At 36.0% G+C, this 19,860-nt stretch overlaps 3 protein-coding genes across 6 annotated transcripts; 1 reads left to right on the plus strand and 2 right to left on the minus strand.

The window, feature by feature from the left end:
* Window positions 1–57: 57 nt before the first annotated feature.
* LOC18037166 (vicilin-like seed storage protein At2g18540) lies at window positions 58–2,529 on the minus strand. The gene is given in 5 exon segments (XM_024180390.1): window positions 58–1,107; window positions 1,223–1,531; window positions 1,628–1,708; window positions 1,816–1,994; window positions 2,111–2,529. Coding segments are annotated over 5 exon segments (1,758 nt in total). The 5' UTR covers window positions 2,400–2,529; the 3' UTR covers window positions 58–207.
* A 6,964-nt stretch (window positions 2,530–9,493) lies between these two features.
* LOC18037167 (scarecrow-like protein 15) lies at window positions 9,494–11,769 on the plus strand. Its single transcript, XM_006425658.2, has one exon. The coding sequence runs from the start codon at window positions 9,817–9,819 to the stop codon at window positions 11,551–11,553; it is 1,737 nt and encodes a 578-aa protein (XP_006425721.1). The 5' UTR covers window positions 9,494–9,816; the 3' UTR covers window positions 11,554–11,769.
* Window positions 11,770–13,809: 2,040 nt separating this feature from the next.
* Window positions 13,810–19,499, minus strand: LOC18037168 (G-box-binding factor 1). 4 transcript variants are annotated; one of them, XM_006425663.2, is made up of 13 exons: window positions 19,042–19,499; window positions 18,648–18,726; window positions 16,664–16,795; window positions 16,528–16,575; window positions 16,330–16,419; window positions 16,034–16,123; window positions 15,765–15,922; window positions 15,562–15,619; window positions 15,421–15,469; window positions 15,140–15,348; window positions 14,668–14,745; window positions 14,450–14,575; window positions 13,810–14,148 (listed from the first exon to the last, which is right to left on the minus strand). In XM_006425663.2, exons 3-13 carry the CDS (start codon window positions 16,721–16,723, stop codon window positions 14,056–14,058), a joined length of 1,059 nt encoding a protein of 352 aa, XP_006425726.1. In that variant the 5' UTR covers window positions 16,724–16,795; window positions 18,648–18,726; window positions 19,042–19,499; the 3' UTR covers window positions 13,810–14,055. The 4 variants fall into 4 exon arrangements, with proteins under 4 accessions (XP_006425726.1, XP_006425724.1, XP_006425722.1 ...); XM_006425661.2 differs by lacking the exon at window positions 18,648–18,726; XM_006425659.2 differs by lacking the exons at window positions 18,648–18,726; window positions 19,042–19,499 and adding an exon at window positions 17,026–18,637.
* Window positions 19,500–19,860: the final 361 nt, after the last annotated feature.

Below are 19,860 nucleotides of genomic sequence, written 5' to 3' on the forward strand. Positions count from 1 at the left end.
TATATCAACAATTAGAAAACAAGGTATCACATAACTCATTACACCAAAAACCAAACAAAAACAAGGAAGCCATTACAGATTTTATTCACATACACGCAAACTGATGGAGAGCTGCACTCTTTAAAGCTTTGATGCACATATATCAAAGCTTCAATACATTTGTTAGGACCATTCTGTTGCCATCACCACTTATCTTCACTTTTGCTCTCACGAATTCTCCTCCTTGTCCTCCTCCTTCCTCTTTTTGTTGTCCCTCATCCCATTGCCTTTCTTCTTCTTCCCTCTCTCTCTCTCTCTCTGCTTCTTCCTCTCGTCTTTCTCTTCCTCTTGTTGTTTCTCCCATGCTTCTCTTTCTTCTTCCTCAGCCTCTCGTCTCTCCTCTCTTTCCCTTTCCTCTTCTTCTTCTTGTTCCCTCCTTTGCCTTTCTTCTTCTTGTCTCCTGGCCTCTTCTCGCCTCCTTTCCTCTTCCTCTTGTTCTCTTTTTTCTTCTTCCTCTCTTCTTCTGGCCTCCTCTTCCTCCTCCTCTTGTCTTTTTCTCGCTTCTTCTTCTTCCTCTCTTCTTCTGGCTTCCTCCTCCTCTCTTTTTCTTGCTTCTTCTTCCTCTTGTCTCTGTCATGCATCCTCCTCTCTCTTTCTTTCTTTCTCTCTCTCTCTGGCTTCTTCTTCCTCCCTTTCTCTTCTAATCTCTTCCTGCATTATACTTTCCTCTTCCTCGGCACAGGAGGTGCAATCTAATATGATGTATTCTTCCTGCTGAGCCAATAGTTGATTAATTGTCGTGTTAGAAACATTGAAGGATACACTCAAAATTTGCTTGTCTAATTCTTGAAGGACTGATCTTTTTCCCGCTAAGAATTGAGGATAATTTGTCCTTGTAGATGTGCTGAACCCCACGAAAACAAATGAGTCGTTGTTGAAAGACATCTGAGCCATGGGATGAAACCTAGGAACAGCAAAAGCATCTCCTTCCTCGACCTTGAACCTCATATTTTTGCAGTCTGACTGTTTTCCTGTGCTCGGACAAACCACCCGAACCATTCCTTGTCCATGAAGCACTATTGCTATCTCAGTGGCCATTGGATTCCAATGCGGTCCCATCATCGAGCCCTTAATTTGTTGAAAAAAAAAAATGCTTAGATATTCAACTTAGTGAGTGCTAGCTAGCTAGCTACCCGAGGAATGTTAAACTAAATAAGGACATCAAATGGTATTAGAAACCAACCTTTGTCAAGTTCACCATGAAAATACCAATATTTGAATTCTTCAATAAACGCAAGTCTTTCCTATCCACTGTCGAGCTCCAACCATTACAATTTTTGAAATCGGGATCAGCATCAAGAATGTTATAAGTTTTTGCTTTCTTCTTCTTGCCATTCATGGCTTCTAACTCTAAGGCATCTCTATCACCTACAAAGGCCTTCAAGAATCGAGCTTCCCATGCCCATAATGATTTTTTCTTCTTTGGCAATGCATGCACAATCGGACGCGGCCTTGTTGCATTAAATAGTTCTTCTATCACATCCTCAGAAACCTTGGCCAAACCAAATTGCGTTATTTATATGTATATAAATATGTATGTGCGTGTGTGTGTATTAAATCGGAATCTTTGATTCGGAACATTAATTACCTTGAAAGCTGACTGCAGGACTTTCCTATCAAAGCCTAGGATCAAATCACTAATGCTAGTGTATGCCCCAATTACCGGTTCCTGCAGTCCGTTTAATTTTAAGACAATTAATAAGCCTGTTAATCCCTTGAAAGAATCAAGACAATTAAATGACAATATTGTAAATTGGTAATAAGAATTGCTCATACGAAGTAAGAGTCATTCTCTGTATTAGAAAAGATAGCATAGATTCTAAGTTTCTCTCGTTCCTGCTCCAAGTTGCTTTCAATATAAAAAACAGAACCAGGCTGCAGCCTGTAAACATCTCCTCGCCTAATGTCCAGTGTTCTTATGGCATCTTCATCGGCCCAGCTCAGCCTCCCCCTCCCTACACATGCATGTACACAAAAATTTAAAACGTGTATGCAGGTATATTTATTATTTAGTATAGCTAATAGGTTAGTATCATGTCAAACTTAATGTTCACATACAAAATTAATGTACCTGTGTGGACATAAAAGACCATGTCAGCATGAAGAAGAGCTGGAAGAAAGAGAGAGTTAGGCTCCAATGTGATGAACTGAAGATAATAAGGGCGTCTTGTTCCATCGGTACTGATTTTGGCCGCTGAGATTCTTCCATATTCTGTCTCAATGAGTGATCTCCTCTCATCTCTCTTCACCATAGGCCTTACCGGGCCGGCTTTAACATCGTAGGCCTCTACCTGATCATGCGATAAAGAGACAGCAAGGAAGAGAAATGAGATGACAATCAAAGATTTGTACAATAACATTTTGCTCTTAATTAATTAATGAGCTTAATTCGAAGCGCTATGTCCATAGTTAGCCTGTCTCATCCTCTATAAAGATGAAGGTGGTGGTGCGTGACGTGTCTTGTATGTGGACACGTGCATGTTCATGCAACGCGTGGCAGGTGCTTGGCTATATATGTTGTCGCCCAAATCCCCGCTAAGTTACAAATGGGTTGAGTTTTTCTTCGATCGAGAATTCAGCGTTAGTTTTCTTTACATAAAACTCTCTCTCTCTCTCTCTCTCTCTCTCTAGAAAGTATAGTCTTAATCCTCGCAGCGAAAAAAGGACTGTAGCATCGACGAAGATGATCACCACCAACGCTTGAACCTCGATTCACGTGGACCCATTCTAAGTCTGCGTGCTGCGTGCACCATTACTAAATCCGTCAGACATCCCTGTTTTCAACATTAAGCTCTATTTTCTTATTCGGCCCAGTTCATATTATGGCCTTAGCTTGGGCCTATCAAAGGTCATGTAATTGGGCCAATAGATTTTCGGCCCTCATTCTGACGATTATTTCAAGATTTCCCTCCTAAATAATGTGATATGTTAAAAAAACAAAAGGACAAGCAAAAACAAAATGTGGGACATTTAATTTATGAAATATTAAAAAAATGGTTTCATTTAGACAGATTACTTTGTACAAATCTAAATTATATATATAGATTAAAAAAAAAAAAAGGTGTGAGTGTGAGTCTGATGATTAAGGGTGCATTTAGAATTGAGGTCAGGCAGTTAGGCTGTTGTAGTTTAAAAGTTACAGTACTAAAGTGTTTAGTAAACACTAATTGTTGTAGTTTTGAAGTTATGTTGATCTAATTTTTCACTTGTATGATGAAAAATCTATGATATTTGTCATAATTTTATCAAAATTATTATTTAAAATTTATATTTATTACATATTATTAACTTTTTATTTTATAGTTACAGTTTTTTTTTTCCAGAGCAGCTATAGTTTAAAAGTTACAGCATCTCAATCTCAAATAGGGCCTAAGAGGATTATAAGTTCTACCAAAATGAAAGAAGCATAAAATATAAATAAAATATAAAAGACAAAAATATCTTTAAAATAAATAGTCTTGCCAACAACCCTTCAAATGAGTGGACATACACTTCTTTCCCTTATGTGGAGGATTCAAAACTCCCATGGTTGGAGTATTTTTTCTTAGGATTTTCTAAATCAGTTTTTGAATTGGATTAGACTTTTAACGGTAAATTTATGTGCATTCTATTTTAAGAGTGGTGATATTTGATCCCTTAATTTCTATCATCAGCCTCCACTTTTTAATTAATCCTACTTATTTCACAATTATCTTGTTTAACAATGATAAAAATAATTACAAAATAAATATAATTTCAAAAATCATAGCCACCTTCCACCATCACTGTCACCACCTCAAGCCACAGCACTGTTAGCACTTAGTCGCCAATTGACCCTACTATCAAATTCCCCAACAACTGCCGACCTCATTTTTTTGCATTGATTTATAGCGAGATTGATATGATAATATTAAAATCAAAATAAAGTAAATGAAAATAGGCAAAGAATAATTTCAGCATAGGAATCAAGAAATTATAAATTATTCAAAATGGATGATAAATTATGAAAATGAGTTGACAATAAATCAGTTGAGATTGGAATGAATGATAAAAAATAAAGGATTGAGCCAGTGAAAATGTTAGTAGAAGGTAGGTAGGGATTATGAAATTATTTTTTTAATTGAATTTTATCTCTTAACAAGGATAATGAAATTATTTCAGGGGATCAAATATTACTATTTCTATTGTAATATTAAAAAAATAAACGGTCTCTTTCAATAGTATAAAGCAAACAAAAAGTTGTCACTCCTCTAATAATAAAATAGGACCAAAAGAAAAAAAATATGATGCTTTTCTATGTGGTATATCTAATATCTTTGTAGTATATGTAGGGTATTTCAAATATTTACTCAAAATTGAAATTTATTAAAAGATTTGACTTTTTAGGGTCTATGCATTTCACATGTATTAAGGGTCAATTCGATGATGTTGTAATTTTTAAAATAATTGTTATTAGTTGTGTTGTACAATTAATTATCCGTGAAGAGAATCAGTGAGATAATTGGTACAATTTATTTTTAAAAGTGTTACGAATTTTAAAAGCAATCATATATTTTTTGTAAATCTTATTGTTAAAATATTTTATAAATATAAATGAGTAAAATAGATATAAAGTTGAATACAATTTATTTATATATTCATAAACATGTATCTATTTTTTTGTATATATACAATAATTGATAACTGAAATAAATATTTTAATATCATTAATTTTATTTTTTATCTCAATATAATTAGCAATAATAATAATCTCTTTAATTTATTTCCTGCTAATAATAATAATTCTGGATTTTATATATATATGGGATTATATTCAAGAATAAAACCAATATTCAAGATCATATTTTGAAAAGTTACACTTTTAAACTCTGCTGTCGGAATGATGTGATTTTATTAAAAAAATAATTTTTAAAAAATTTACTAAACACCTAAATTAATTTTAATTTTTTAAAATTATTTTTAAACCTAAAAAAAAAAAATCCAAGTAGCCTAAGTTGGACCATCTAGATCTTTCATTGTAATAAATTTCCAACGACATCTGAGTATGACCATTGCATTTATGAGAATTCCTCTTCACCAATTGGACCATCTGGTTTGGTCGCGTCGCAATATTAAGTGGCACAAAAATACCACTTTCATTTTAAACCACATATTTAACATTGATCTTAAGTAGACAGTCCATAGTGGTCCGTGAAATTGCACCAATAGAGAGCATGCCACTTCCGCGTACGAAATGTGTAGCGATCACTTTAATTTAAAAATATACCGCTGTGGTTGAGTTACTAGTCGGATCAAATCATATCCATAAAGATCACACTTTAGTTAATAACATTGAATTGAGAATTGATTAAACAAAATTCTCTTAATAAGTATCTCAATCCACTTCATTCCACATGTTTTTAATGTAAATAAAGAAAATTAGCTAATTGAATCTAGGGGTATTTTTCCTTTTGTTTTTAAGGGGGGAAAAAAAAAGGCAAACCCAACACATCCTAAGGATCATTATATTGGAAAAGGACCCATTAAGGGTAGCTTGCGAAACAGAAGATAGAAAGATCCGCCAGCCACTACCATTTCATTTTATGCCAAAAATCACCTCCAATGCCTTTTGTTGCCTTTAATTTCTTTTTGGGAGGAGTGGGTGTATGCATGGACTCTGATCTCATCTTTACACATGATGATTTGAATTAAAATCTCAAACATCTTTTGTGTGCCACAAGCTACAGCCTGCTTTCTTTTCCGCCGCGTGCGTCCCGTCTACTCGTAGCCTTAGTTCCCAAGTATTTGACTTCAAAATGTTCTCCAAAATACTTACGCTTTAAACGTTAATCATATCTCGAAGAAAAATTAGTTTTTAGCTCGTAAAGATGTTACGCAAGCACTGGTTTCTTTCAAAGCTTCGATGCTAATGCGACTATTTTGCATTCAACTTGTACTGTGTATGGTCTTTCTCAAATTATCCTCCAAGCGAGAGAATATTACGGCAGGAATTCGGTATAGGTGATGTCCGTAGATATCGTATCGATTTTATTATGTAATCTTTAAGGATATAGGCCTTTGCATGCTGAAAAATAAAATATACTAAAAATCCATGCGGATAAATTGGTTGTTCACTTTGTGTATTAACGATTCTTTCTTTTTTTTATCTTTTTTGTTTTTTTTTAAAGTTCTGTTATACAGAGATTGTTACTGATATTACATCAGATATTACAATTACAATATTTATAATCGTACTAAATAACTGGGACTACTGACATACATTAATTCACTACACTTGCGTGGATACTTTAAATCTTCTCTAATATTCGAGAGATTACTACTCCACTCACATTTAGTAAGGGAGAGATTGTCTCCACTCAACTAGTTGATAATTGAAGGAGTGCTGAAACTAACCTCCATAATACTCTTATGGAAATTTGAACCATTACACTCAATATTGTAAGTGCAAGGCTTCTCCCATTAGACCAAAGACCTATTGGTAATCTTTTTTATTGTTTGATATATCGTACTAACAAATATTATAACCCACGTAGACCATATAGCATATGGATTTTCTAAGTCGTATATTCTTAATTTTTGATGGATTTACAATTGGAAATCTCATCTTACATCACTGCAATGCTTTGGAGTTTGAGTACCTCCTCTTCATATTTTCTACCACCCTATTGACCTCCAAGCTATATATGTATTATCGGTTATTCTTGATCCTTTTAATACGTATTATTACTTTATGTACTCAAAAATTAATCATTGATTCCCACATAAATTAAACGATTGGCAATAATATTACGTAATTTCTAGCTTTGGATCCTCAAAAGAAAAAGAAGAAAAAATTGTGTTCACACCATGCAAACAACCATAGGATTATACACAGGTTTTTTTTTAAATAATTAAAAACGTATATTAATAGAGAATTAAATTAAACTAAAACTCTAAACTTGACAGCGACACGAGTGTTACATACAATTCATAATACACAGAAGAATAGGAATTATTTATTTCATATTACTGGCAGTAAAGGAAAAGAAGGCTTTAAAACGTCCTTTTGGAGGTGGGGGGCACAGCTTTATCTCATAAAGTCCAATAAACAAAACAAAAATAAAAGGCGTAGATTTTGGTGTGTGAAATGAGCCTAATGCTAAGTTATATGTATGTAATTTATAATTTTTTTATATGAATAATAAATAAATTTATATTACTTATTATTTATGTGAGAGAGTTATAAGTTACATGCATTTAACTTAGGAAGATTTTTAAAATAAATGAAAAGACCAAAAATTAATAATGATAATAACGCACTATGCCTAGGCATCTGTCTTGGCTTTAGCCACCACCATTCATATCGAAGAACATATTCTCTTCTTCTTTCGTTTTTTGCCCTTTCTCTCTTTCTCTGTCGCCGTCTCGCCGCCTCGCCGCCAAACGCAATGGTGGTAATCGGTAAATCCTACGGAGGCGCGTTTGTTACGCGCTGATTGTTGTGCAAATTGAAAAATAGACTTTCATGAATCATGCACATCCGACAAAAGTCGTCCCGTGGGTCCCAAAACTTGGGACTTCCTAGTGGCCAATCGTCTCGCACTGGGTGACTGCCACGTCAATTTTTTTGGGACCACCATGAGGTCACTTGTCTCGTCAACTAGAATTCTACGAGCTTTTTAGATTTTTCCGTTTTCTTTTTTCTTTTTCGTGTGAAGTCAAATATTGAGCGGACGGCAATTGATACCTCCTGACAAACCTTCGAATAGACTTGCTCTTTTCCTTTTGATGCGTTTGTTAATTTATGAAAAGAAAAGGAAAATTACAGACTTATACTGCTGTCATAATTATTATTTTTACCATGAAGATTAGGATAACTATTTATATACACATAAATTTTCTTGTGATAAAGCAAAGGATACAGGACATTGAGGTTTCTTCCTCAGTCTTAAAGTACGACAATTAAGATTTAAAAATATTTTAGATGTGTTTAAGATTGAGGTTGAACAGTTATAGTTTAAAAGTTATATCATTAAATTATTTAGTAAACACTAACTATTGTAATTTATAAAATATATTAATATAATTTTTTACTTGTATAATAGAAAATCTATTATATTTTTAATAATTTTATCAAAATTGAGGTTATTCCTCAGTCTTAAAGTACGACAATTAAGATTTAAAAATATTTTGGATTCGTTTAAGATTAAGGTTGAGTAGTTGTAATTTAAAAGTTATATCATTAAATTGTTTGATAAACACTAACTACTGTAACTTATAAAATATATTGATATAATTTTTCACTTGTATAATAAAAAATCTATTATATTTTTAATAATTTTATCAAAATTATTATTTAAAATTTATATTTACTACTTATTATTAAATTTTATTTTATAATGACAATTTTTTTCATAACAGCCATAACTTAAAAGTTTTGGCAACTTAATCTCAGATAAATTTCATCTACATTAAGGAAAAACATCTACCGTCCACCCGTTTTTTCTAACTTTTTTAAAATACACAATTTTTTTTTAATTGGAATCCACCTAAAATTACATTTTATTTCACTTTTCCATTTCCATTTGGAACCCGTTAAGAAAACTAACGGAAACCTAAAAAAATGACTATTTTATCCCCCAAAATGAAAATTTCAATTTCACCTTAAAAATTACAAAAAATAATCAGATTAAATCTAATTATTTTTTCCATCGGTTAATAAAGAAATTAATTCCACAACCATCAAATGCGGGTTTTTTTTATATAAATATGTCTGTAATTAGAATGCTAAATTATAATAGTAGTATTAAAAATAGCTCAATCTCGCAAACCATCAATTGAATTTAAGATAATTAGAGTTTTATTATTCATTGAGTTATAATCTCTAGTAGTTAAGATTTTTTTGCACTTCATTAACGTACCAATAATGATATTCATTATTAAATTTGATTATTTTTAGTATTTTTTATAGTGAAATTGTAATTTTTATTTGGGGGTAAAATGATTATTTTTTTAAGTTTCCGTTAATTTCCTTAACAGATTCCAAACGGAAGTAGAAAAGTGAAATAAAATATAACTTTAGGTGGATTTTGGCAAAAAAAAAAGAATTATATATTTTAAAAAAAATTAAAAAAATAAATGTACGATGGATATTTTCTCTTACATTAATTATCTTCGAGGGTAAGGTAGGAAATGCAAGGGAAATTAGAAATGCAAGTGGAAAGAATATTAAAAGAAATAGAGAGGTGGATAACTAATCTGCTTCGTCAAGGAGTAAAAGTTTAATTAAATTCCGAATTACTTTAGCGTTGACGTGACAGTTGCTAGCACACCGTGGCGGCGTTTTTTCTTTTTGACTAAGCGTACAGATCTTTTAACGCTCTGCTCTTTAGTTAACCAAACGAAATAAATTTTTTTTTTTTTTAAAAAGGAAAGCTATGTACTATATATGCAGGAAGGAATCGCACAAAGCAGTGGCTTGAGTTAGAAGCTTCAAAAGGAAGAGAAAAGAAAGGAGGGTGAGTCGTGTCAATTCGTGTCCGTCATGTATGACATACAATTAATTAATATATATGTGATATATTATTACATATGCGCACACACACAAACGGCAAACCCATGCACACGCAAACAAAAAAGCCGCAATCATAAGCCACGATTACTCTCCTCCATCATACTTCCAAGCCCTAAAGCACATTCTCTTCTTTAGTCAATAAGTATTAAGCAAGCAGGCAGAACAAAACTAAACCTGCAGAGAAAAAGCTTTCGTTTATTTAATTCTTTTTCTGTGCTTGCTGCTGCTGCTGGTGCTAGGTAGCTATGAGAGTTCCTGTAAAATCTCCACAAAACAGCCAATCCCAAAGCCCAAAACGAGTTTCTTCAAACAACAATATCAACAGTGTTAACGTCATAGCCAGAAATATCGGTATTCGTAGCCGTCCCAATAGCTCAAACAAGTGCTATGAACCCACATCAGTTCTTGAACTTCGCCGAAGTCCGAGCCCTGTAGCTGAAAATGAAAAACCTGCAACTGTTGCTTCTGCATGCGCAACTGAAATTTCAGCCAATATTTCATCAGACCCTTCGATTGAGTGGGAGGAGCATGTGCTGCGTACCATGGACTGGGAATCTGCAATGAAGGACCTGGGCTTAGACGACTACTACTCTTCTGTTCCTTCTAATCCTACCACGTCTGACCCTGACCCACATTTACAAATTCGACAGAACCTCACTCTCACTGATTCCGTTCACCTCCTTGATCAGTCCTATTTTAATTTTAACATTCCTGACATTTGCCCATCATCAAGCCAACATGATCAAGGTTTTATAGTTGGTAACAACTTTTCTGCTGTTGATGTTTCTTCTAACAGTTTGGTTATTAACGCTAGCAGCAGTGCTACCGGCACTAATATCGTAAACGTGGGGTTTGAATTTGATTTTATACAAGAGCTTCTCAGAGCCGCAGACTGTTTCGACTCTAACGAGTTACGACTCGCCCAGATAATATTGGCCCGACTCAATCAAAGGCTAAGATCACCAGCTGGGAAGCCGCTCGAAAGAGCCGCGTTCTTCTTCAAAGAAGCCCTCAACTCGCTCCTCAACGGCTTAACTCGGCCAACTTGTCTCTCGTTATGGCCCGAGATCATTCAATCTGTCAGAGCGTACAAGGCCTTCAGTGGGATGTCACCAATCCCCATGTTCACTCACTTCACAACCACTCAAGCCCTCCTTGAATCCCTCGAGGGATCACCGGTGCCCTTGATTCACATCATAGACTTTGACATCGGGTTCGGTAGCCAGTACGCTTCTTTCATGAGAGAAATAGCCGAAAAAGCTCATCAATATCACTCCGGTAGTAAGCTCATGAACCTAACCTCTCTTCGTATCACTGCTATTGTTTCCGAAGGCTACGTAAACGAAACAAGACTCATCAAAGACAACCTTGTTCACTTCGCACAAGAACTCAGGATTAGGTTCCACGTCGACTTCCTGCTCCTCCGTACCTTCGAAATGTTATCTTTCAAAGCAGTTAAGTTCATGGACGGTGAAAAAACATCCGTCGTTTTATCTCCAACTATATTTCGTCGTCTGGCCAATTCAACCAACAACGCTGTTGCTTTCGTCAATGATCTCCGAAGAATTTCTCCAACCGTCGTCGTTTTTACCGATAATGAAGCGTGGGCAGAGTGTGGGTCGGTGCCGTTGTTTAGGAGGAACTTTGTGAACAGCCTGGAGTATTACACGATGGTGTTTGAGTCACTTGATGCGGCGGCGATGAATGCCAGAGACTGGGCGAGGAAGATTGAAACCTATCTGCTGCGGCCGAAGATTACGGCGGCGGTTGAGGTGGCTGGGGCGCGCGTGGCGCCGTGGAGGGAGGTGTTTTCCGGTGCGGGAATGAGGCCGGTTCAGCTGAGTCAATTTGCGGATTTTCTGGCTGAATGTTTGCTTGCGAAGGTGCAGGTGGGTGGGTTCCACGTGGCAAAACGGCAGGCTGAATTAGTGCTTTGTTGGCATCAGTGGGCCCTTGTTGCCACGTCAGCTTGGAGGTTTTAGGGTGTAATCTTTACTTCTTTAGGATAGATAGTTCTTTTCGGATTCGGATTTGGATTTGGATTTGGATAATTGGATTGTCGGCTTTAGGTTTAGGGCTCAAATTAAGTCAATGTATTTACTAATTGTATATGTACTTGGATCGACCGAATTGTTTTTGTCCTGCAGTTTCTTAGCAAGGATGTTCGGATGTATTATAAATTTGTAAGTGGCCCCGACTTAGCAAAGTAATATGATATATGAACCAAAATCAGAAAAAAGAGAAAAAAAAATGTAATGTAAATTAAATGAGTAATAATTGTAGTTTTGAAACTCCATGATATGAAATTTTATGTGCTCACATCGGTTCCTCCTCTTTCCCGTTCGTGTATGCTATGCGTTACAGGAATTAGAAAAGCGTGTGTATGTTTTACGTAACAGCTTCATTAAGATCATTTTGAAGTATATATAAGTTGAGATATTGCAGTCAAGTTTGCAGACTTCATAATAGGATACTGGAAAATTACATGACGTTGAAACCAAAAAATGACCTCAATACCTCAATTTGTTTTGGTGGGAAAATAGGACGAATTGAACTTGTACACCGAGTTGAACACAAATTCCTCAAGATGCTATTCACATAAAGCGGTTAGGACTACCAACAAGCACGTATATCAGCTGGCACGGGTTGTTTTAGCTTAATCAAGATTCTCGATTTGAGACTTGAGAATGCAGATGCGTTAAATACTTGTTGGAAAAATTTTGCCTGAATTAGTCGGCACCCAATGTGATTTTCGGATATCAAATGATTTAATACACTCAAAAAAATAAAATGGTTAGGACTAGTGAGGTTCCCTCGAGAACTCTCACACGGTAAAATATAAAATAGCGCCATCTAGTTATGTTAGAAAATGTTAAGAACCGGTTTTCTCTCTTTTTCTATTCACAATGACCATTAATGATGAAGCAACAAAATGGTGTAGAAATTTTTATTATATGTTGATATATTCTGAAATCCATAAAAGATATCCACGGGGATATCTGGCGTGTTTCTATTACTACGATGGCACTGGGCTTTGTGGTTGATGAACGGTTCCTCTGTTTTGGAAAGATGACATGTGCCCACCGATTGTATCCCTGCATTGCACTTATATTTGTTTGAGCAACTATGCTGGTTGGACCTCGTCGTGGCTTAATACGTTAAGTTCTGAATTCAAGTTAACTTATAGTGAACTTCCTTATTTCTTGTTGGGGGCAAAGCGATTGTACCAGAATTACCTGCGTCCATTGACTCCATTCTTGTTGAAACCTTTGAGTAGAGTTTGAATTTCATTTTCTCTACCATTTGCTGAATTTTAACTGGTGGTAAATATATATAAGTCTATATTTACTTGAAAATTGTTTATATTGGTTCATCCCTTAGATACCGCACGACAATCCTCTTGCTGATTTTGCATTCGATGCTTGCACTATTGTTTCTGGTGAAGTATATGTTTAAAGAGGTCGTCTGCTTTGCTGAAATTTTGTAGGCTAGGACATATCAGCTCGTTCAAGGCAGAACTTCAGTCTGGAGAGAAGACATTCAAGTTTGTCTGGTCAGATGATTGTAGATGTCTTTCATAGGGTTGGCAATGGGACGGGATGGGATGAGATTTACCAATCACAGTCCCGTCCCGTATATGCAAGTGGGATGAAAAAACATCCCACTTCCATCCTTATATTTTTTTGAGATAAAAATATGCCCCGATCCCGTCTTAAAAGATATGAGATCCTGCGGGATCCCATCCTAATTGGAAAAACTTTCATTCTTAGTCGACAATGATATGGGATGAGACAAAATTTACCAATCTCACTCCCGTCCCTTATATGCAAGTGGGATGAAAAAAATATCTCACTCCCGTCCTTATATATTTTTTTTGGGACAAAAATACAATCTCCGCAGTATCATGCCCCTACAATTTCAAAAGTCTTTACTAATTTGCATTTGCAATCTCTACCGGGTGGTGGTTTATACCCTGAATTTATCTTCGGATTTTAGTGCCTTCTAGTGATAGAGTTGAGGGAATCTGAAGAAAAAGCCCCAACGAAGCCTTGAAGGTCTAGAGAATTTTCAATTACGAAATCCATCTAGTTGAAAACCAGCTTTATGTATGCTTTTGCGTGGATTCTCAAAGTTTCAGATTTTTACATCAGATGAAAAGTTCCTTTTCTAATAGTGTCCCTCATAAAACCCTAGCCTTCTCTTCTAATATGACCAACCAACGCAAGTGACGAACTAAATGAACAAAGACGACGAAGGCATTCAAACATATTTAATCAGCAACTTGAATTAATAATCAATACATCTATCCAAATCGAAAGACAGAATTATAAACATTACAGTTAACATTGTTGTGTTAAAGGTATAGATTAGTAAGAAGGATAAATAATCTATGCTCATTAAAGCCAAGGCCACAGATTCTCGGCCATCCAGAATTTGTGGTCCAAGCTGGAAGTTATAATCGTAGTCCTAGGTGTGTATTCCAATTAGCTATTTTCTTCTTCCCCGCACGACTGAGTGGGGTTGCTCTGCTCAAGATTAGCAACTGCCTCTGGTCCACACAACCGAGATAAGTCTTCCTGTAATACGGGAAGCAAATTATATTTCCTATTAGTTTAATGATTTAAGATACATTTCGAGGAGGGGGGGGGGTGTTGGAAGAGGAAAAACAATTAACGAGTTAAGTTTGAAAGCAGTAATATTGGGAATATTCAGACATAAGTTATCATAATGCTCTAAGACACCAGTTAAACATTAGAAATCATTCTTTTTCCTCTTTTTCCACAAACAGGCATCGATAGCTAGCAGGAAATAACAAGCAAGTAGTCACTGCAGGGCATCACCACTGAATGAACAACAAACGAAAGAAGCTTCTCAAACCTTAATGGAATTATTTTCAGATGTAAGCTTCTCGCATTCCTCAGAAAGCCTCTGTAACTCATCTCTAAGGTTGCGATTCTCATTGCTCAAAGTCTCCACTCTGGCCTGTAGCTCCTCACATTCCGCCTGATTCAAACAAATTATGATATGACTTTGGGAGTGATATGTGCAGAGATGGGACAGACAAAAGAGGAAAGAGCATCACTATACAGCTGTACCTGCTTGCGTAACCTTGACCTTCTGGCTGACTCCCTATTAGATTGCTTCCTTTTCTGTCTTTTCAATTCACGTTCATCCTGTGGGAAATACAGAGCATAAGTTCAGCCGACAAAAAAACTTACAGCCATTGCTTGAAAACATACAGCTGCAAATACAAGTGCATGAAACGTATTCTCAGATGCAAGAAGGGTTTGACTCATGAGGATCAAGCCACAGGCATTAAAAAACCCAGATTGATGAGGCCTGGCAAAGGTAATAGGTCCCATTATTACATTATAAATTAGTCCGGGTACCATTAAAAATAAAGAATAACAAGTTGTTAGAGACAAAAGCTATGGAGACTTTTCTGGTGTCATTGACAAGTTTTCCTTAAATTGTGAGAAAGTTGCGTGTTAAAATTGCAAAAATTAAAACAAACAGTGAAGGAGCACATGCCCATAAACAATAGCAAATAACTCGCAATGCTCATACTTGAATCCATTGATCGGGCATTATGCCAGCTGGAGCAACTGCTGGTGAGGCCCCAGATGGATTTGTTCTCATTTTTGCAGCTCCAGCAGCAGCAGGGGATGTATTCCACAAATCCATGCCAATATTGAGATTAGTTGCAGGCATTGAGACTACAGGCTTCCCGGGCACTGATCCTGGAACAGCTTCCGCTGTGTTATTCTCCGTGTTGGCTGTGGAGAAACTTTTGTGATTAGATAATAATAACTGCGAATAATTGACTGCAAAATGGAAATGATAAATACCATCTGCAAGCATCTGGTCAAAGCTTCCTTTCTTACCCCCAGCAAACTCCTAAAAAAAGAAATATTAGGTGTTTGTTTGAAATAAAGACAAATCATGCTTTGAAAGTCTATTTATCAGGCCAAGTTGCCCCCTCTTTTTACCTGCTGGTTACCATTCTCATCACTCGCATCAGATGAACCGTCACTACCACTTTCAGCACTGCTTTCCAGCAAAATTTTTTTTTTTAATTATCATCAGTAAAAGATGAACCAAAATACTGAAGTATTTTTAAAGATAATCAGGCATGATGGAAAAATTAATACTAAATAAATATATATATATATATATATATATATATCCCTACCTTTGAGAGACACCGTCATTCCCAGAACCAGAAGTTGCCTTTACAATCTCTCCAGCCTTACCTCCTGGAGTTCCCTTGGATTTTTTAGCTGAAGCCCGGTCCTTTGCTTCAGGTCCCTTCCCTTCCGGCTCTGTATTTGTTGGTGCTGCTGTTGGAGTCTACAAAATAAAATGGGAAAAAAGGAGGTGCTAGTTGCAAAGAAACCTGGTAATAAGAAAGGGATGTGAACACAATGAAAAACTTGAAACAATTTAATATAATTGATTTACCGTAGCCATGCTAGGATGTGCATATACTCCCCCTGGAGGATATATAGCTTGGTATGGAACTGGGGTGCCATATGGTGGCATTAAAGGATGCTGCAAGATCGTCACAAAAATATATATATATATAAATCTCCCTCTATATTGTGTATGAAAGGGGCATACCACTGCTAGGATTTGTACACAGAATATGAAAGGGACATACCATTGCTAGGATACATACACGCCTTGATAATTCCTCCCCCCCCAACTAAAAAAAAAACCCAAAAAAAAAATTATTAATTATCAAAGAAGGTATTCACCTGGCTTCCCCACAGATAGGGATGAGGAGTTGGAGAAGCAACGGTGGAAGCAAAAAATGGAGGTGGCGTAGCCCCAGCACCATAGAAAGCCTATTAAAGGAGTTGAGATGTAAGCTCCTAGGATTACTTATATGGGGTCACATTTATCTAGATATGTTGTGAATAATTCATAGAAACAAATGTATATTCAACATAAACCTGCATAGAGCTGGACCAATCAGCGTACGAGGGTGTGGTTGGTATCTCCTGCCCCAAAGAAGGAAAAAAAAAAACTATAAATAAGCTGGTTTAGACAGAGACCAAGACAGAGAGAGAGAGAGAGAGAGAGAGAAACCTGAGTTGAAGAAGCTGTTTTGGCAGTCTTAGCAGAAGTGTTCTCTTCCCCTGTCCCCATCCAGTTGATCTCAAAGCTTCAAGACCTAATGATTTGACTTTTGATGTCTCCTAAGTAGACTCTATGAATCACCTGAAAACGTCAAAGAAAACTACCATAAATAATAGAAATGACATGCTTCTGTCTGAAACTACTTGCATTATTACTGATATAAGTAAGCAAAGCAATTAGCTTGTTTTAAATTAGTGGATGTTTGGAAGCCAAGCCTCCCCACAAAATCATCAGGAAAGCACAATCATCCACAGGGAATGGGTCATTTGAATCATTTCATTAAAAGCAGAAGGATAGAAACAATTTTAAACCTCTTGAGGTCTGCCGCCGATCAACAAGCATGAATCAAAGGACCAATGGTGTTAAATCTATCTTCTTCATAAGTGTTCTACTTGGGTGACAGCAGCCAATAATGGCCTTCCACCGACAATGTTTGATCACGATATTGCTGCTCCTCATATCCCTTAATTACAGACTACTATGATGTTGCATGCAAAACTTTTAGGAATTACACAGTGATACTGATACAGCATTCCTAAAGTACTTACTTCATTCTGCTCCACTTCTTTCAGGTAACCCTCTTTAGTCTTAACAGAAAATACTATTGAATTTACATACTATATATTAGTCTGATGGCTATCATTTGAATTGTGCCACCAAAAATTGGAAGGATTGAAGCAAGATTTTGAATATTTATGAGCCAGTCTTCTGAGCCACTGATTAGTAGACCAAAAAAGGTAAGAATGTTTCTTGAAACATATGATGCATGCATGAGCAGTTTGCAATAAATTAATGACCAATTACATGCTGCTAAGAGTTCATTCAGCACTTTAACAAGTTCTCTAATCGTGGCAATACTGGTTATGGTAAGAAATCAATCCACAACATATCATCTCGCTAGTGCTTCTTATTACAGTAAGTATCAAAAACATTAAATTAGTTTCCTGTTTTCCACTGTGCATACACGCCTTCCTACAATAGTCAAACTTAATTGATATGCAATTACAAATTTATGGAATGGGCAAGATTTCCCTCCTCATCCCACAAGAGACACATTCCATGCGACCGAACTACTTAACGATTGAAGCAAAATCATCTTTCTCCAATAGCATACAAATCACCCATACTGTATAGACAGGAGTGACACCAAACCCTCATTATGCTATACAACACCAAGGAAGAAGATTTTGAGAATGTAATTATTTGCACAGTTCACCAGATAAAAGAAGATGAATTTTCCATTATTTGGTTTACTGATGACAAGAAAATAAAGAGTGATTTTAAAAATGTTGCGATGAAACTCAAAGCCACCATTATAGATGAGTTGTGTAAGCCAAGGCACCAAAATTCTAATATTATAGATGATATGCAATCGCAATCTTAATCACTTATTTTTTAGTTTCCACTTCTATTATCCAGCGAAAGAAAAGCAAAAGGACTGTCAAAGTGGCCAATTCCCAGGGTTGGAGGGAAATAAAACAGAAACATGAGAAAAGCGTCTCTTGAGATTGGTTGCTCATGTTGCTAAACAAGCATGGTATCTGTTGCCCATAATGATTGATGTACTGAAGCAATATTTGTCCATTCACATATAACTACTAAATGACCTTAACTCTTTCCTACATCAAGTTCCTACAATAATAATAAACTATCATCAAATTTTCAATTCCTTGCTTCCACCTTTTATTTAGCATTTTAATCAAACTCAAAAAAGCCAATCAATTCAAGCATACATCCAAATATTCTATCAAAATGTAATATAAACTTGTAGTCACTCTGTGCATGTCCTCCTTCAGTCTCCCAAATCAAAGCTAACTTCAAGTTATGACAAATGCTAATATACATCCAGCTATATGTATCTCCCTTATTTTAATTGAGATTCAAAGCTAATCAATCAAGCTAATTAATATCTCCTAAAAGTTTAACAATTTACCAAATGAATAGAGAGCCAAGGTTCAACAATAACTGAAGAAACAAGTAGGTAACTGCAGCAGAGCATTCAGAACCACATCCTGCAAAATAAACTCAATACTCAATCGAATCGGCCAATTCAAGAAAATAAAAACACGCTACAATACTCAAACAAGCAGCCTTTTAACATATGCATGAACAAAGTCAATTCTTTGACGGAACCTACAACAGAAAAACTAAAGATCCTGCAGCTAAATTCTTTCAAGGAAAAAAGATTACGAAGCTAGTTCAAAAACATATCGGTCTAAACATTTTGAACTGGTAAAAAATGATTAAAAAATAGAAGGAGCAAGAGTAAGTCACAAAAAAAAGAAAGAGAGATAGTGAATTTAACAGAGAAGAGAAAGAGAAATGACCTGCTTTCATGGCAAAAGACCGAGTGAGGTGGAAAATCCAAGTGTCTTCCCTTATATAAGGTAAGAGAGAGAAGGTTTCCTTTTTATTTCTTTTGATCTTTTCTTCTATCTTTCATTTTATTTTATTCTTCTTCAACGAAATCAACGGCTGACAGATCTCTGAGTTCCAGAGGAATCTGTAAGGCGGAGAACACACAAGTAAAACTTTACAAAGACAGAAGCACACGCAGCACGTCACCAACGGTGTTAAGAACCAAAACCAAAACCAAAAAGTAACCCTGCTGTCTCTGTGTGTGTGTGTTTTTTTTTTTGCCTTTTTTTCTCCTGAGTTGGTGTTTGCGACTCGCGAATGTGGTGCGTCTTAAAAACAGTATGACGTCTTGATCTGGTGTGGCGGTGTCCAATAGGAAGAGCTGGACTTGAAGTGATGAGACTCAATGATGAAAAAGGTTGAGTTAGGGTTTCGAGATTGACACGTGCGAGAAAGAGTTGTCCAGCTGTCCACGTTTTACTGGGTGAGGTTTTGACATTGCATCAACTTGTATGACTCATCAGAGTGCCAACTGTTTGGATAATCTTAATTTATTACCCAAGTGGAACTCCCCTGTCTGCCTGTCTTTGCTTTAGTCTCCGGTTATTCTCCTCCGGCTATATCTAATCTCTCTTCTCTCCCCCGTCTTCCGCGTCATTCTCGGGCAAAACTTACTTCTCATGCAGAACTTACTTCCACGTCATACTCTGATGAATCTTACCGGTAGGTACAATTACACGTGGCAGCCTCAAAATTTTAATAATAAACAGAAATTATATATTTTAGAC

Source organism: Citrus clementina, unplaced genomic scaffold (assembly GCF_000493195.1).
Source record: "Citrus clementina cultivar Clemenules unplaced genomic scaffold, Citrus_clementina_v1.0 scaffold_7, whole genome shotgun sequence".
NCBI classification, from domain to species: domain Eukaryota; kingdom Viridiplantae; phylum Streptophyta; class Magnoliopsida; order Sapindales; family Rutaceae; genus Citrus; species Citrus x clementina.